The following is a 15,343-nucleotide window of genomic DNA, read 5'->3' as shown; positions in this document are numbered from 1 at the left end:
CGGCCTCTCGGCGATTGTCGCACGGCCTCTTTGGCCGGATTAGGCAGTTGCGACACGTAATTTGGATCCCTCCAATTTGCCTGCGATTTGCATACGAAAAGAAGTATCGCGCGACAACCCGACCGGCGCAAGTAATGCATTGCAATTCAATGATTCCCGCGAGGCTATTCAGAACTGGATTATCTGCTCGTACGGCCGCTTGCGCGATGCCTGGCGCCGTGTGACCCGCGGCTTCGCCTGCCTCTGTATCTGCCCTACGTTTCCCACTTCATTTTGCTGTTCAGAAGGGACCTGCGGTAGCTGCCTTGAAATCCAACGTAACCTTGTGCCATATCCTGTGAGGCTCGCGATACATCATCCTGTGGAGCAGCGGCGTCATCAGCGGCGTCATCAGCGGCGTTATTATCTGCGGCAGCGGCGGCGGCGGCGGCAGCGGCTGTGAGGATTGTTGTAAATCCTGGATTGCTTGCTGGATAGATACACCTTGTGTAGCTAGCTGTGACGTGAAAAAACGAGGCATTTCGCGATACCCTCGTTGGGGCCCGGGCTCAGTCTGTGAGGCCTGTGGCTCGAATTGCCCCCAGCTTGACGGTATACGTGACTGTGCTGTGTGCGATCGAAAGCTGTGAGGTTGACGTACCGGCTGTAGCGGTTGGGCTGGCTGCTGTATCGTAACGTCGTTAGATATCGTGAACTGACCCTGTGGTGTTGAGGCTGCTGTTTGCTGCATTTGTAGAGCTTCAAGGGCAGCCATGCGTGCAATAGCGGCGTTTCGTTGGGCTTGGGTCTGACGGGGTGCTCGAGGGCGTGCTTGTGACTGTGAGGCTCGTGACGATCCTGCTTGCTGAGGAATACTCGTTGTTATATCTTGCCCAACGCGCCGGCGAGGGATAATTCGAGGGTCACGGATGCGTTGATACGGATCAGACTCTGGTAACGGGTTTTTGAGATGCCAATGTCGATCAAAAAGGGATAGCGGTAGCGGCCGTAGCGGTATCACGATCCGCTCAGAGTTGGTAGTTTGAAGCCCGAGATAATCCAATATAATATGACGACAAGGGAGCCCGAATTGTGCTGTAAAATTGTGTGCGCAAGGCTGTAGTGGCGTCCGGCGTGGATTGAGGCGGTAACCTTTAGCAAAACGGTATTCTTGCTGTACCTTTTGAAGACTTAGGTAGGAGACTGATGAGACGACTTCTTGATATAGAAGTTGATTGTATGGATTCCTATTTCTCGTTGCTTCTTTAGCAACGAGAGCCCGATGCCGCCGCTGTACCGTTTGCCGTTGGAGTCGTAAGGCGTTATATAGTTGCAAAAGATGTGCAGTTCCGTTCTTAATAAAGCTCTGCGAGCTATTGTGAAGAGATTCACAAGGCGAAGTCGTCGTATGACCGTAGTTACGGTAGGTCTTGGTATACGCCTTCACCCACTGTGGCCGTAGTCGAATGTACGTCGTAGAGAGGTATGAGACTAAGGCTGTTGAAAGTGGTGATCTTAGCTATGGTGTTGAGAGGTAGGCCCGGCAGCTGCCTGCCGGTACGGAATAATAGACTTACCAGGCTGCGTGAAAAGTCGTTCTGCAATGCTTGCCACAATACCAAAAACTCTGCCTCTGTATCTGCATCACGAAGGCCTTTCCACGCCTTCACGAAGTCATCCGGGGTTCGTTGTGCTCGTACGCCGCGATCCCCATCAACAAGAATACCGATATTCATCGGATCAGCCTCACGAGCGGCCATTTCCCCTACCCAACGCTCACGAGCCGCCTTCTTGATGTTTTTTTCGATATGCCACGTACAGAGCTGCTTTTGGACCAACGGAAACACACGATCGATACCCCAACGCTCCGCTGCATCGAAGTCGGTAATCACAACGTGCGGATAGAAGGCATCGTCGTTGAGGTCGAGGCTGAGAGCATATTCCGTTATCCAGATCTTCCACTGGCCCAGCGCCCATTCGAAGATACCACCGTTCTCGTCTGGCGAGAGACAGGCCACAAGTGGGAAAATCGAGCCCGAGAGAGTAATGCCGTTTACCTCGAGTAACTTCAGCCCGAACCTATTAGTATTATAGGTCACATCGAGCATCATTAAATGCGAATGCCGGGTCCAGAACTCGAAGCCTTCGTCTAGCAGGAAGACGATCTTCTCGAGGTGTTCGTCATTATAGGTCTCGGCGTGCGGTATACGTATATCGTCTAGTTTTGCTACCAACGCCTGCGTTGACGTTCGAGCCCCAAGTTCACGCATTTGACGCCGGGTCTGAAGATTGGTTACATCCTTCTCCGTTGTCAAAATACCCTCGTTACGAACGGAGAGGGATATATGGATCGTTCGAGCCGTTTGGGCAGCATCGCGAGATAAGAGCTCAACTTCGTCAATCTGGGCCTGCGTGAGTTTGCGGTGTTCTGGGAAGGCGATTGGATCCTCGGGACCGTGGTTGTGCTCTGGGCACATCACCGTTATATGCCACAGGTCGTCAAGTGTAGTCATTTGCACTATCTTGACCTTGAACGGGCAGCCGGCTTTCCTCGTGCCTGACTCGCGGAGCCTTGCTGCAATAGACACATGATGGATAGGTCCACGGGCGCAAGCGAGGTCCCAGCGGTGAGGAATACCCATACGCTTATTGGAGGATCTGACTTTGACTACAGCGTAGCCTTCGTCTCGCGAGGGCCTGAATAGCTTCAATTGCGGCATCCGCGGTCTCGAATGGCCCTAAATCGAAGGGCGCAGCCATCTCGGTAGGCAGTGTCATTGAGTCCATTGTAAAGGCTTCAAATAAGGCGGTGAATGCGGCTTTGGTGATATCGGCGTTGACGGCGTTGACGGCGTTGATAGACTGCGTTGACAGACTGCGTTTTTACGCGTTACTACCACGAGTCTTACGCGTTTAACGGTGCGGCAACCATCGGTACAAGAGGTACATCAATTTGCTAATAAAATTGCCTAGGCCCTAAGTCTCTCGTGTCGCAACTGCCTAATCCGGCCAAAGAGGCCGTGCGACAATCGCCGAGAGGCCGTGCGACTAGGGTGGCCCCTCTGGCGCGCACCTCGATGCCGGCAGCGAATGCGCGCACACACCTTTGCGGCATCGGCGCTGCGCGGCGACCAAGCCACAGTTGACCCACTTTTGGGTGGCCGTTTAGCGTGACGGGGTGGCCTTTTAACTAGTACGTAAAGATGTGTGTGTGCGAGCCGGGCTAGCTCGTTGGCTCGGGCGGGACTAGGCTGATGAGTACACCATACAAATTTGGTGCGGGGCTAATCCTTGCATTCTGCACCACCCCACACCGCCAAGGCCGTCTCAATTTCTTGAGTTTCTACGGTACTCGTGCCCTTCCCGTCTTCTTCGTCAATGGGGGTAAGATGGTACTGAAGGCCACGTGTCATCTACGTCAGCAACATCAGCTCGATCTCCCCGATCAATACGGAGGAACATTTCAAAAGTTCTTGCTGACGCTAAAATAACCCCTGTAAGCAAAAAGGAAAGATAAGAACCCCGCACATGAAATGGGCCACATTAGACGCACTATGCTTCCCGTTTATGCGCTATGTTAAGTCCTATTTCAGCCAAATAGTGGAGTATATAGCGGGGTAGTTTTCAAATCCTTGACAAGGGTGCTAAGCGGTACCCGTGCCACGCCCCACTTTTATTTGGAACTCGCAAGCTCGCACCACCAAATAAAAGTGGGGTCTTCGGACAAATTGGTCTATTGAAACGATACAGAGAAGATTAGCATGGCCCCTGCACTAAGGATGACACGCTATTCAAAGAGAAGCTACCAATTTTTGCCTCCATGGCGTAGTGGTGACACGTCTGGAGTCTCTGTATTGCGGAGAGGTCGGTTCGAAGCCGGCTGGAGGCACCCCTGTTCTTCAGGGTACACTCGGGTTCCCACTCGTCAACAGGGACAGCGTCACAAGGATAAAAGACTGAGAGAAGGAATTCTCGGAAGCGAGGGGCAAAAAATTCACAACGACAGAGACCAAAACGACAGGGTCCACAACGGCAGAGACTACAGCGGCTTGTTATGGACTGGAAAACAGTAGGCGCAATGCAAGATGATCCGTGGGGCTTGGGGTGTTATGCATCAATGTCTTGAATTGTCAATAGCTGAAAACGTCTAGGCCCTATAGGAAATATCCTCCGGGCGAAATAAATCATCATCAAATAAAAGTGGGACTTGGCACGGGTACATGATCGCACTTACCTGTGCCTTTGACTTGTGAAGCACATGACGATAACATAAAAACGATCGATCAATTGAAACTATTTTCACTGGTCAAAGACTAGTAACTTCTCGTACGGCTGCCGTATGGCCTCTCTCTCCAGTACCGTAGAAATTCAGCAAATTCGTTCGACTTTTAGCGCCTGGACCGGGGGGTTCCCCACATGTCTCAGCGTCACCAAATTTGTATACAGAATGTACATCTAGCCCCACCTCTTCCAGTCTGACAACTCCACGCACAACGCCGGCACGGCCAGGTACCTTTCGTATACAAATTTGGGGCTGAAACCTGTGGGGAGCCCGCCGGCCCAAGCGCTAAAAGTCGAACGAATTTGCTGAATTTCTACGGTATGCATCACGACGCGCGATGCCGGATTCTGGCCTCACGCCACCGTGTTTTTATTATGCAATTTCTCATCCAGCACCCACACACCTGTCCGAATGCAGGGTCGGCAATCTTTTGTTGCCCGTGCTGTTGTTACCTGGGTTATAAAATACGATAAGGTACCCTATAACCCGCAAGGCTCGTCGTGACAAAGACGAAACTTTCTACCTACTTCCTTTGCCAAAACGAGTTCCACTCTATCAAATTAGAGCAGCATGACTCCTGCAATCAGTCTGGTGGCGTTGGCGCTTATCGTCGTCGTGATAGCTTATTCCATTCGGCCCTTGACACTGCAAGTTCTACGGCTTTCCAAACCGTCGTCGTTCCCTTTGGTCAACGGCAAACGCCCTTTCGAGCTCACCAATGGTCGCCCGAAGAAACTGTTCATCGTCAAGGCCGGGGATATGATATCAAACCGCCTTGCGCAAGTTCCAGGGCTGCCTTTTCGCATGCTTGCCGACGTTGGAGAGATCCTTATTCTTCCAGCCAAGTACGCCCATGAGATTCGCAATCACGACGAGCTCAGTATCACACAAGCATCTTTCAAGGTGGGCTAACCCAGAATATCATATCTGACAGGTTCTAAGTCGATTAAAACAGTGGTTTTATGCGCATCTTCCAGGATTTGAAGGTTTCAGAGAAGGGACCAATGAAAGTTATGCCATGAAGCATGTTGCCATGCATCAGCTTACGCACCAACTCACCCTCGTAACAAAGCCAGTCTCCGACGAATGCAAAGTGGCCTTACAAGAGATTTACACTGACAATGAAGGTAACGAAGCGTGATTGCTTTACCTGCCTCAACTTTTGCTAGCCTGCTAACCGGTACAGCTTGGCATGAGGTCGTGGCCAAAGAAGTCAACTTGCAGCTCATAGCACGCATCACATCACGCGTGTTTTTGGGGCTGAAGATGTGTCGAAATCCTCAGTGGCTCCGCATCATGTCCACGTATACGACCGTGGCCTTTCAGGCGGTGGAAGAACTTCGCCTGTGGCCACACTGGCTTCGGTCCACTGCACAATGGTTCCTCCCACATTGCACCTCAGCTCGTGCCTTGGTCCAGGAGGCAAGAGATCTCATCAATCCACTAATAGAGGCCAGGCGTTATGAAAAGGCTGCCGCCGCTGAGCGAGGAGCCAAGTGTGAGTACAACGACGCCATCGAGTGGTTGGAGCAAACAGCTCGGGAGAAACATGTGAGCTACGACCCGGCGTGTGCTCAACTTTCTCTCTCAATGGGAGCGCTGCACACCACAACCGACTTCCTTACTCAGGCCATGTTGGACATTGCCAGTCATCCGGAGCTCATCGAGCCCCTTCGTGAAGAAATCATCGCAGTGCTAAGCCAGAGTGGATGGTCAAAGCACTCTCTATACAGCCTCAAACTCATGGACAGCGTATTGAAGGAAAGTCAGAGGATGAAACCGATTTCAGTTGGTAAGCTCGATCCCAGACCTGGCGCTCCACGTCGCAGTCACTTATCATTACGCCTCGGCATTAGCAAGTATGCGGCGCTTCACGACTGCGGATGTGAACCTCGCAGACGGAACAGTTCTGCCCAAGAACAAATTCGTACTGGTATCTGTTGAAAAACACTGGAATCCTGAAACATATGTGGATCCACATACATTCGACGGCTACCGCTTTTTCAATATGCGCCAGCAGCCTGGAAAAGAGAATACGTCCCAACTCGTAAGCGCCAGTCCCAACCATATGGGTTTTGGGTATGGACTCCATGTTTGCCCTGGGAGGTTCTTTGCCTCCGTAGAGATCAAGCTGGCTCTGTGTCATATGCTCTTAATGTATGACTTCAAGCTGGTTCCAGGGTCAAACGTAGAGCCGCGGAAATTCGGACTCAACATGAACGCCAATCCAACTGCGAAGCTAGCAGTTCGAAGAAGGACGGAGGAGATTGCCTTCTAGATCATGTCCTGTCCGTGTGTGTAAAGGGGAGGTTTGGGCGTTGTTGAGTTAGGCGTGCATGTGACACACTTTCCCCTTAGTATAGGGGAAGGAAAAAAAACATCATCACTTCGAAGAAGCCAATTTTCGAAATAACGTGCTAAAATACGTGATCGTTTAAACAGTCTTCTCCCGCCTATTATAAAGCACCCATCTTAGCCTCACGCATCCCGTTGCGCGCCGTGCGAGGCGTAGCAGAGATGCAGCCGGAAGGCGGCCAAGCCGCCCCTTAAAAGGCACAGAAGAGTCTTCCCTGCCTAAGGGATTTACCGGTGATCTGCCGGATCCCGTGACTCGCCGGACTCACAGCGGGGCCGATCATTGATCCGATGAACGAGCATGGCCTCAGGAGCCTGCTCCCGAGGGGCACGAAAACATGGCAAGGCAAGGATCAGGAGAGCACCATCGACTTGGTGTTGACGACGTCAGAGTTGGCAGACGAAGTGGCAACATGCGCCATCCATCGGACCGATCATGGCTCAGACCATAGAGCCATTCAGACGACTTTTGACATCACGATGCCCGAGAGAAGTGCGAGGCCAAGACTCTTGTTTAAGAACGCCCCTTGGAATCTCATACGAGCCCGGGTGAAAGACAATCTGCGACTCCTGCCTTGGGCTGTCGACGTTCAAACCCAGACAGATCAACTGATGCGGGTCGTCCTGGGGGCTATCCACGAAGTGACCCCTCGGGCACGGCCGTCACCGTATGCAAAACGTTGGTGGAAAGGATCTTACACAACTTCGGCGGACACACACGTTCTGGCGAAACCAAGCAAGGATACAACAGCGAGCAGGCCAGGCGCGAGCCGCGCGACCAGACCTCGAACGGCAGGCCAAAGAAGCAGCGAAGAAGTTCCACGATGCCATTCGATACCTATAGCTAGAAGAACAGTGGAAGTGAATGAATAACCCAGCTGTTGGGTTGTGGCTGTGAAAAAGCGTAGGCAAAAGGAAGGTTAATTGCCTGCATTAGCCTAGGTTGACTGGAAGACCAAATGAGCCTTGGCTGAGTATACGGCCGAATATGCCTCGGCTGAGGGAATGGTGAATAAGCCTTGCAAAAGAAAGGTTGGTGAGGCTTGTTAAGCGAAGCTGTAAATTGTGCTACAAAGTGACGAAGTACACGCAGTGCGCAAATTCAGCGGAGCTTTGCCTTTCGGAACGAATGCCTTTCGGAACGAAAGGACTTAAGGGTTCCTCCCCGGGGAAAAAAAAATTCGCCATCAATTTCCCCCCGCCATTCCGGCCCCCTGATTGGTCGGCGCTTTTGAGCTCTTTTCATTCGTCGGCGTTCTCGCCCCCGATTGGCCATATGGCCATAACTTACCCCTTCCTACGTCCTTCCTCCCCCTCCTTTTTCTGCCTCCCCCCCTCTGCGTTTTGGGCCCTTTGAATCGTACTCCTGATTGGAGGCTCTTGTGCTTGGTCTTTTCGCGCTCTTTAAAGCCCCCCCTTCTATATTGGCCCGTCTTTGTCTAGATCTATGCCTTCCTATTCTACCCAGTGGTATATGTGTGTACGCTTGCCTTTTCTAGTCTAGCTGTTGTTGCCCTTGTTATCCCTACTTCTATCCTTCTTCTCATCTTCTTCTCGGTGATGATGAAGTAAGACGCTTTGGTGGCGAGTTTGCTAAGATATGTCTTCCTCTCCCCTGAATAAATATCGTGATGGTCCTAATCCCGCCTACCTTAGCTGCGGAGTAGGCTACCTGCTTCCTGTGTTGTCTGCTTGCTTAGCTCCTCTAGCCGGGCCTGCGCCGCTGTCATTTCCCCGGGCACCCGGTTCCTATAAGGTCCCGCTCCCGCACCTCCGATACGAGCATGATGCCGTCGAGCGTCGGGCACCGCGAGAGCTGCACGTAGAGGCTGTACGGGTCGCACGGCGACGCCACCGCCCTGCCCTCGACCGTCGTCGTCCTCGCCCCGCAGCTCGAGCGCGACGCGCTCGATCGTCCCGCCCTGCACCTTGTAGTCGGTGCAGGCGAAGGCCGCGGCGCACGGCAGGCCGCGCCGGCCGACGTCGTTGCGCTGCCAGGGCCGCTTCCGCTGCGCCGTGATCTTGACGGTGATGGGCGTCAGCAGGATCGTCCCGGACGGCATCCCGACGAAGTGGAGGTCCCTGGTCGTCTCCGACGCCAGCACGATGCCCGCCGGCGGCCCGAAGTGCACCGTCAGCTCCGCCGAGACGCGGTGGCCGGGAAGGCCCGGTCGGGTATCACCGCCACCGCCGTGTTCCCGGCGCCGTTCACCACCTTCAGCCCCTGGTGCGTGTTCTGGTTCACGACGACCGGCATGCCCGGCACGAAGACGAAGACGGCCGGCACCGGCGTCGCGCTGTCGTCGCCCTGGCCGAGCATCAGCACCGCCTCCTCCTCCGTCGGCGTGCCGTCCTTCCACTTGTGCTCGGAGAGGAAGACGCGCGCCGCCGTCCGCTGCCGCGCCCGGAACGCGAGCGCCGCCTCGAGGTTGAGGTTCCAGCGGTTCCGGTTGAGCGGCGTGACCACCGTCACGCCTGTCTCCCACGGGATCCGCCTGCCGGGCCGGTGGCACCTCGAGTTGAGCAGCTCGAGGTCCGACCGGTCCTGCTCGCCCCGCCGGATCCGCCCGAGCAGGCGCCGCAGCTCGGGGTCGCCGGCGGCCCGCATCTGCTCGTCGAGCATGGTGACCGTCGTGAACCGCCGCCAGAGCGCGTGCGCCTTGTCGTGCTGCCGCCGCTGCTCGGCCGTGAAGGCCCTGTCCTCGTCCCACGACACCGCCGCGCTCGGCAGCAGGATCGACCGCTCCTGCACCGGCCGGAACTGGTGGAAGTCGCCGCAGAAGATCACCACCGGGATGCCGCCGAAGTCCCGCGCCGACCCCCCGCAGCCGGCAGAGCTGCTCGTTGGCGGCGTATAGCGTGCGCGCCCCGAGCATGCTGACCTCGTCGACCACCAGCACCTCCTTCTCCCGCCAGTCCATGCGCGACCGGCCGTCGACGAAGCGCTCGCCCGCGCCCGGCAGCCGCACGCCGTCCACCCCCTTGGTCGCCCCTCCCGCCTGGCCGCCCTGGCCGACGGCGAGGCCGCAGGCCGAGTGGAGGGTGATGCCGTTGATCCGCGCTGCCGCCGTGCCCGACGTCGCTGTGACTAGCATCCGGCTCGACAGCTCCCTCCGGGCGAGCAGCTCGACGAGCGCCTCGATGACGCGCGACTTGCCGGTGCCGCCCTCGCCGCCGATGAACAGGCAGAGCTGACCTTCCCCGTCTCCGTCGCCGCCTGCCTCATTGGCCTGCCGGACCTGGTCGAGCTGCCGGCAGACGATGAGGAGGGCGATCGACTGCTTCTCGTTCAGCGTCAGCCTTGGCCAGCTCCCGGCCGGCGGCGAGGAACGAGCTCGACGGGCCGAGCCGCACGCGCATCCCCGCCGCCGTGCCTACGTCTGGGTCGCCGTCGGCCGCCGTCACGTCCATGTCATCCTCGCCGAATCCCCCCATGACCCCGCGGAGGGCCGCGCCGCGGTCCGCCCCGACTCCTGCCGCCGCCCCGCCGCCTTGGGAGCCCTGGATGCCCTGTATGGCCCGCTCCCGCTCCCGCGCGGCGCTCCTCTGCTGCGACTTAATAGCCCGCACCTCCTCCTGCCGCGGCAGCGCCGCCCCGAGAGCGCCGAGCCCGGTAGGTTTACTCGCCCCACGCCATCTCCCTTAGCTCCTCCCGGGCCCGCTTGCGGTAGCAGAGACTGCATGTTGCGGTCGGTAGCGCGCTGGTGTTGTGGAACGCCCGGTAGAACCTCCGTACCGTCCTGACCTCCCTTTCGCGCGGCACCGGCGCGCACCACGCCGCTCCTCGGCCAGCCTCTCGCCCGCCTCGAACTCCTCTTCGAGGCCCCGCAGCACGTCCGCCAGGTCTTCGGCCTGCATCTCCCTTGGCCTTGGCCTCTCTGGTCGCCGCGGCTCCGTTTTGCCTCGGTCTGTCCGCTGGCGGCACTGCCCTTTGTCACGGCCAGAACTAAGCCTTGACGGCTATCCTTGTATTGGCTCTATGGACGAAGTTTCTAGCTTAAGGGGTCCAAGAGAAAGAAAGAAGAGAAGCCCCGTAGGCAGAGATTTATATACAGCCTGTGGTCCGTGCACGGGCACGTGCACCCGTTGTTAGTTCTGTCTCGTCGTTACACCCTTCCTCTTCTGTCTCTCTCGACGTGGCGGGCCTCTCGTCATCCCATCTATACCCTATTAGACGTCTCTATGCACACCCCTTGGCCCCGTTTAGGATCCCTACCTGCGCGTCGGCCTTCTATTGCTTCGCCAGGCTCTGCGGCCTTAGCCATGTCCCCTGTGGCGCTCTCTATCGCGGCTACTGGCCGAGGCAGGATATCCCGAGGCGCCTGTTGACTTGCCGTGGGGCCTAGGGACGGCCCGGCCATGCTTGACGCGCGGCCGCCATGTCTTGCCTCGATTTCTTTGCCGACCGGGCTGCGCTTTCTCTTCTGTCTCTGTCGAGGGGGCGGCGGGCCCATCGTCGTCTCATCTACATCACGTTAACCACCTCTGTCCGTCGACCGACCCTGGGGGCCTGCTTGGGAACTATACCGGCGAGTTGGCTTTTCATTTCTGCACTGGGCTGTGCGCCCTCGGCGGCGTCCCCGATGGCACCCCCTGGCCCCCTCCCCGGCCGGGGCTGTATCCTCTGAGGCCGTCTTTGACGTGCCGCCGGACCTGGGCTGGCCCGCCGCGCTCCACGGCTGTGTCGCCAGAGCCGCCCCGATGTCGGCCGCGGCTGGATATCCCGGAATAGCGGCTGCTGGCTTATGTCGATCTGCTGCCTTGGCCGCCCCGGCCTCCTTCCCGCCGGGCCGCGGCGCTTCGGCCGGAGCTTGGCGGCGTGAGAAGGAAACCACCTCGCCTTCGCCGGCTTCTCTACGTTTCGCCTCCCGCCTCGTCTCCGGTGTCGACGGCGCCGTCTTCCTTCCATCGCCCCTGGTCGCTTGTGCCTGGGGCGTCCTTCCGCCGTGGCCCTGGTCGTGCCTGCCTCCCCGCGCCGGTCCTCCTGGATTCCTCGCCGGCCGGCCGCCCGCCGCCTTCGCTTCGGCAGCACCAGCCCTGACGCCCTCTCATGCGCCCCTGCCGGCCCTCCGTACCGGGCACCGGCGCCGCCGAGATCGGCCTGAACCTCATTGCTGTGTATGGTCCTCTGGCTGCCTCCCGTGCTGGGCCTACGCCGCTCTCGCCCCGTGCTGCCATTCGATGCTGGCTGGCTTCATCGTAATGGGTGCTGCTCCCTCTATTGCGTCTGCTCTCTTGGCCTTACCTACTTACTATGCTACTACCTCCTTAGGCAAACATTCTTCATATATATGCCGCTGACGTATAGCCCCCTCTCTTCGCCATGCTCCGCGCGGCGCATAACATGTGCTTCTTAATCACATATCCATATTCCCTCTACCTCCCGACTTGGCATGTCCTTACGTATGCTACTTACCTACTATTATGCGCGCGCTAGCTGTCTATGGTCCCTACTGACTGACGCCTGCTGCACTACCCCGCGGCCGATATGGCCTCGGCTATTCCCTAGATGTAGGTCCTACCAATGGCTTCTCGTCCCTTATCTATTCCTTCTGCCTCTCTTATGTTTGCTCTTTTCTCTTCCCCTCCGGTCGTAATCTTCGTTCCGAAAGGCTTATTGCGCAACCCGTGCGGGGTTGCCTTACCTGTCCTTACTGAGCAAAAAGTGCGGCCCACTTTGCTAACAGTTGCGTTTTGATTGGAGCCCACTTCGAATACGTCTAGGTGATTGGTCAGGTTTACCCTAGCTTTACCCGTGAGCAACGTTGTGATTGGTTAGAGCCCATGTATACTGTCCGCGGTAGAAATTATTCACACCGTGAATGACGCCTCTGATTGGTTTAAAGGGTTTACCCGTACCTTTCCCGTACGAGACGTCACATAACGTAATCCGCTCCCCAAGCGCTCTCGTAGCAACAAATTTACAGCTTTTGCTTACTCCTGTGACGGCGTATTCGGCGGCAACCCAGGTATCTTAGATACTGATGTGCCAGTGTGACAGTGCAACAAACGGGAACCAAGTATCCTCCTTCCAAACAGGGTCCGCTCGATGCGACAAACTGCCTAAAAGAATGGCCGAGTTGTGCGTTGCTCCAGGCTCAGCTTCATCCTGTAAGCTTCCATAGGAAAGGATCCAGAGACTTCCGCTCCCTAATCAAGAGACGAGCTGCAGGATCGGGAAACATATCGCTGTCAATCGTAAAATTGGCGGGCCTCTTTGCACCAGCGGGAAAATTAAATTCGTACCGTAGAAGCAGGTGAGATAGAATCAACTTCATTTCGTTGGCAGCATAGAACCGGCCGGGACACGCGTATCTCCCGTATCCGAAGGCCATGTTGCTAGAGTTGGTCATGGTGAACATGAATCGCTGTGCTTTCTCCCCTTGAGCCGGATCCTCGCGCAGTTTAGAGTATCTGAAAGGGTCAAATTTGGAGGGCACGGCGGGCCCCGGGACGAGACCAGGATCCTGCAGAATGGCATTCGAAGGCACTGCGACGCGAGTCCCAGGCGGAAGAAAGGTGCCGTCAGAGAGTGTCATTGGATTATGAAAGATGCGGTTAAAAGTCACTGTGAACATGTCAGCTATCTCTTGGCCGTATTCTTAATGCAAACACCTTACTTACAGAGAAACACGGGACTGAATCGCTGCGACTCCTTTAAAAGGCTGTCCAACTTATAGAGTCGACTGAGGAGAGTTTTGTCCCATCGGCCGACGTCCAACAATGCGTTGGCGGCTTCTGTTCTAAGCGGCTCGAAATATTCTGGGTGTGCACATAGATCATACAGCGCTTGCGTCATCGTCAAGGCCGTTGTATGTATTGAAGTCAAACTCAGGATGAGCATCCGCTGGGCCAAGTTGTCGAGAGATCGCTCTCGGCCAGTCGCTTCGTCCATCATCCACTGCAAGATATCCGTAGGCTTCGCATAGTTCGGCCCCAGCTCCTTCTTAGAAGCCTGACGTGAATTCAAAATGCCGCCGATGATTTTTCGAGAAGTTGCAACGTTTGTGAGCAGCGCCCTGTAGGAAGGCATTAGGGGAGCGACAACTGGTCGGAGCCAGCGCGGGAGCATCCGTAGAGCCATGCCAGTGATGAAAAGATTCTTGCTGTACTCGGCCGTTGCTGTATGCCATTCTTCGTTCCGACACTCTTCCGGGCCAAGAAACACCCTGGAAGAAATGTGGGCAACAGTCCGCGCCAGGAGGTGGTTTATATCAACCTGACACCATCGGTCTGTGGGAATACAACCTAAGACAATGGCCCTAAAGAGTTATGGCCGATGGGTCTTACCTTTACATTCGGGAATTTCTTTCTTCAGAGCAAGGTCTAGTTCAGTCTTCATGATGGAAGTGAGAAGGCCCAGGTTTGGGGTCAGTCTTTGCTGGATCACTCGGTTTTGTAGATCGCTCTCCAGAAAAACCGTGCCGCGAGTATAGTCACCGACAAAGTCATGGATGAAAGGCTCAACAGAGCGTACTTTATCCTGTGAAAGGGCACGAATCTCATCAACATATTTGGGTGTGAGGATGACGATGTCGGCCCCAATGCGCCGAACTTGAAACAGGGAATCCTTGAACTTGATTGAAGCATTAACGTTAGACCATCAACACTTAAGCTTCCCACGCAATTGGTTATTCTGTCACCCTCATGAATCACTGACCTGATGATAACCCTGACGAATAATGGAAGGCCCGTCTCGCACAAATCGGAGACGGACCAGCCAAGTAGGCTCCCAATAGCTTCGATATCCGGCGAACGGAACTTTGACTTCAGCTTTAAGCAGTGTCAAAGACATGGACGCCAAGAACAATGACACCACTCCCAAAGCAATAGCAGTCTGCACATTAATTCCGTTTTGTTGGATGTGATCCAACTCAAAAGTGAATAATAAAGGCCAAGTCATGGTTGTAGTATTATTGTTCATGCTGGTCATTCGAACGTTTCAATGGAGTTTTGACAAGCGTAACAAAAGCAGAGTATAGTTCGACAGCCTCAACGAAGCTTGATCAGTCGGCTCCGGCACATCACTGGACACGTACCCTGGATCTTGGATCAATATGCCGTCATTGAGCGACTTGCTCCGACCGTTGAGGAATGAAGCTGTTGGCTAGGTGCTCCCTGTCGGTGGCGCTATCGGCTTTCGGCTTACGACAGCTACCATTCGTCCACGTTGTATTATTAGCGCCCCCGCAGCGTGTACAGGTCAGCTTCCTCCCTCCCCCTGGGGGTTCGAGCGGCTGAGGCAATGTGGGCGTTTCAATGAAACGAATTCCTGATTGGGGTAGAGCATCGCAAGTGTGTGATGCTCAGGGGATATAATTGCGCAACGAGCCTGCACACAGAGTTATGACCGCAATGAGTAGAAAAAGTTCTCATCTGGTCAAAGATATCGCGTATTGAAACATGGTGAGGATTTGTTCCATGAATCTGAAATGTTTGTACCGAATAAATACTTCCAGTGTTTAGATATAAACGCCCTTCGGGCTGAAAAAGGAGGTAGGTAGGCTTGCCCATATCTCCGAGGCTTGAAGATAAAAGGAACAGAGCTGGTTGGGAAGGGACACACGATGGCGTGTCGGACGACGTGCTACCACATGGGGCCGTGTGTCCTACCCCACATGTTAGGAAGGACTAGGGTGCCCACTGAAATCGGATGTTTCCTCACCGCTTGCCCTATCGCGCGGCGTTGTGGGGCCGCACAACCGCAGTGTGGGTATCCACTGGCCA

The 15,343-nt window shown here is 55.6% G+C and overlaps 4 protein-coding genes across 4 annotated transcripts; 1 reads left to right on the top strand and 3 right to left on the bottom strand.

Annotated features, from left to right (window-relative positions):
- Nucleotides 1-168: 168 nt before the first annotated feature.
- Nucleotides 169-2,492, bottom strand: HRG_10042 (MULE transposase domain-containing protein; the record flags this gene model as incomplete). The annotated part of the gene is made up of 4 exons (XM_044868513.1): nucleotides 169-254; nucleotides 292-531; nucleotides 603-810; nucleotides 1,557-2,492. 4 exons carry the CDS (start codon nucleotides 2,490-2,492, stop codon nucleotides 169-171), a joined length of 1,470 nt encoding a protein of 489 aa, XP_044716510.1.
- A 2,339-nt stretch (nucleotides 2,493-4,831) lies between these two features.
- HRG_10041 (cytochrome p450 domain-containing protein) lies at nucleotides 4,832-6,539 on the top strand (the record flags this gene model as incomplete). Its single annotated transcript, XM_044868512.1, has 4 exons — nucleotides 4,832-5,164; nucleotides 5,217-5,388; nucleotides 5,448-6,053; nucleotides 6,118-6,539. The coding sequence occupies 4 exons, from the start codon at nucleotides 4,832-4,834 to the stop codon at nucleotides 6,537-6,539; spliced, it is 1,533 nt and encodes a 510-aa protein (XP_044716509.1).
- Nucleotides 6,540-8,268: 1,729 nt separating this feature from the next.
- Nucleotides 8,269-10,474, bottom strand: HRG_10040 (AAA domain-containing protein; the record flags this gene model as incomplete). Its single annotated transcript, XM_044868511.1, has 5 exons — nucleotides 8,269-8,754; nucleotides 8,829-9,377; nucleotides 9,436-9,894; nucleotides 9,995-10,238; nucleotides 10,353-10,474. The coding sequence occupies 5 exons, from the start codon at nucleotides 10,472-10,474 to the stop codon at nucleotides 8,269-8,271; spliced, it is 1,860 nt and encodes a 619-aa protein (XP_044716508.1).
- A 2,246-nt stretch (nucleotides 10,475-12,720) lies between these two features.
- On the bottom strand, nucleotides 12,721-14,411 carry HRG_10039 (cytochrome p450 domain-containing protein; the record flags this gene model as incomplete). The annotated part of the gene is made up of 4 exons (XM_044868510.1): nucleotides 12,721-13,184; nucleotides 13,241-13,849; nucleotides 13,907-14,192; nucleotides 14,277-14,411. The coding sequence occupies 4 exons, from the start codon at nucleotides 14,409-14,411 to the stop codon at nucleotides 12,721-12,723; spliced, it is 1,494 nt and encodes a 497-aa protein (XP_044716507.1).
- Between the last annotated feature and the right edge of the window lie 932 nt (nucleotides 14,412-15,343).

Source organism: Hirsutella rhossiliensis (assembly GCF_020360975.1).
Source record: "Hirsutella rhossiliensis strain HR02 chromosome Unknown scaffold00014, whole genome shotgun sequence".
Taxonomy (NCBI): Eukaryota; Fungi; Ascomycota; class Sordariomycetes; order Hypocreales; family Ophiocordycipitaceae; genus Hirsutella; species Hirsutella rhossiliensis.
Note: the sequence above shows the minus strand (reverse complement) of the source record. Positions and strands in the feature narration are given on the sequence as shown.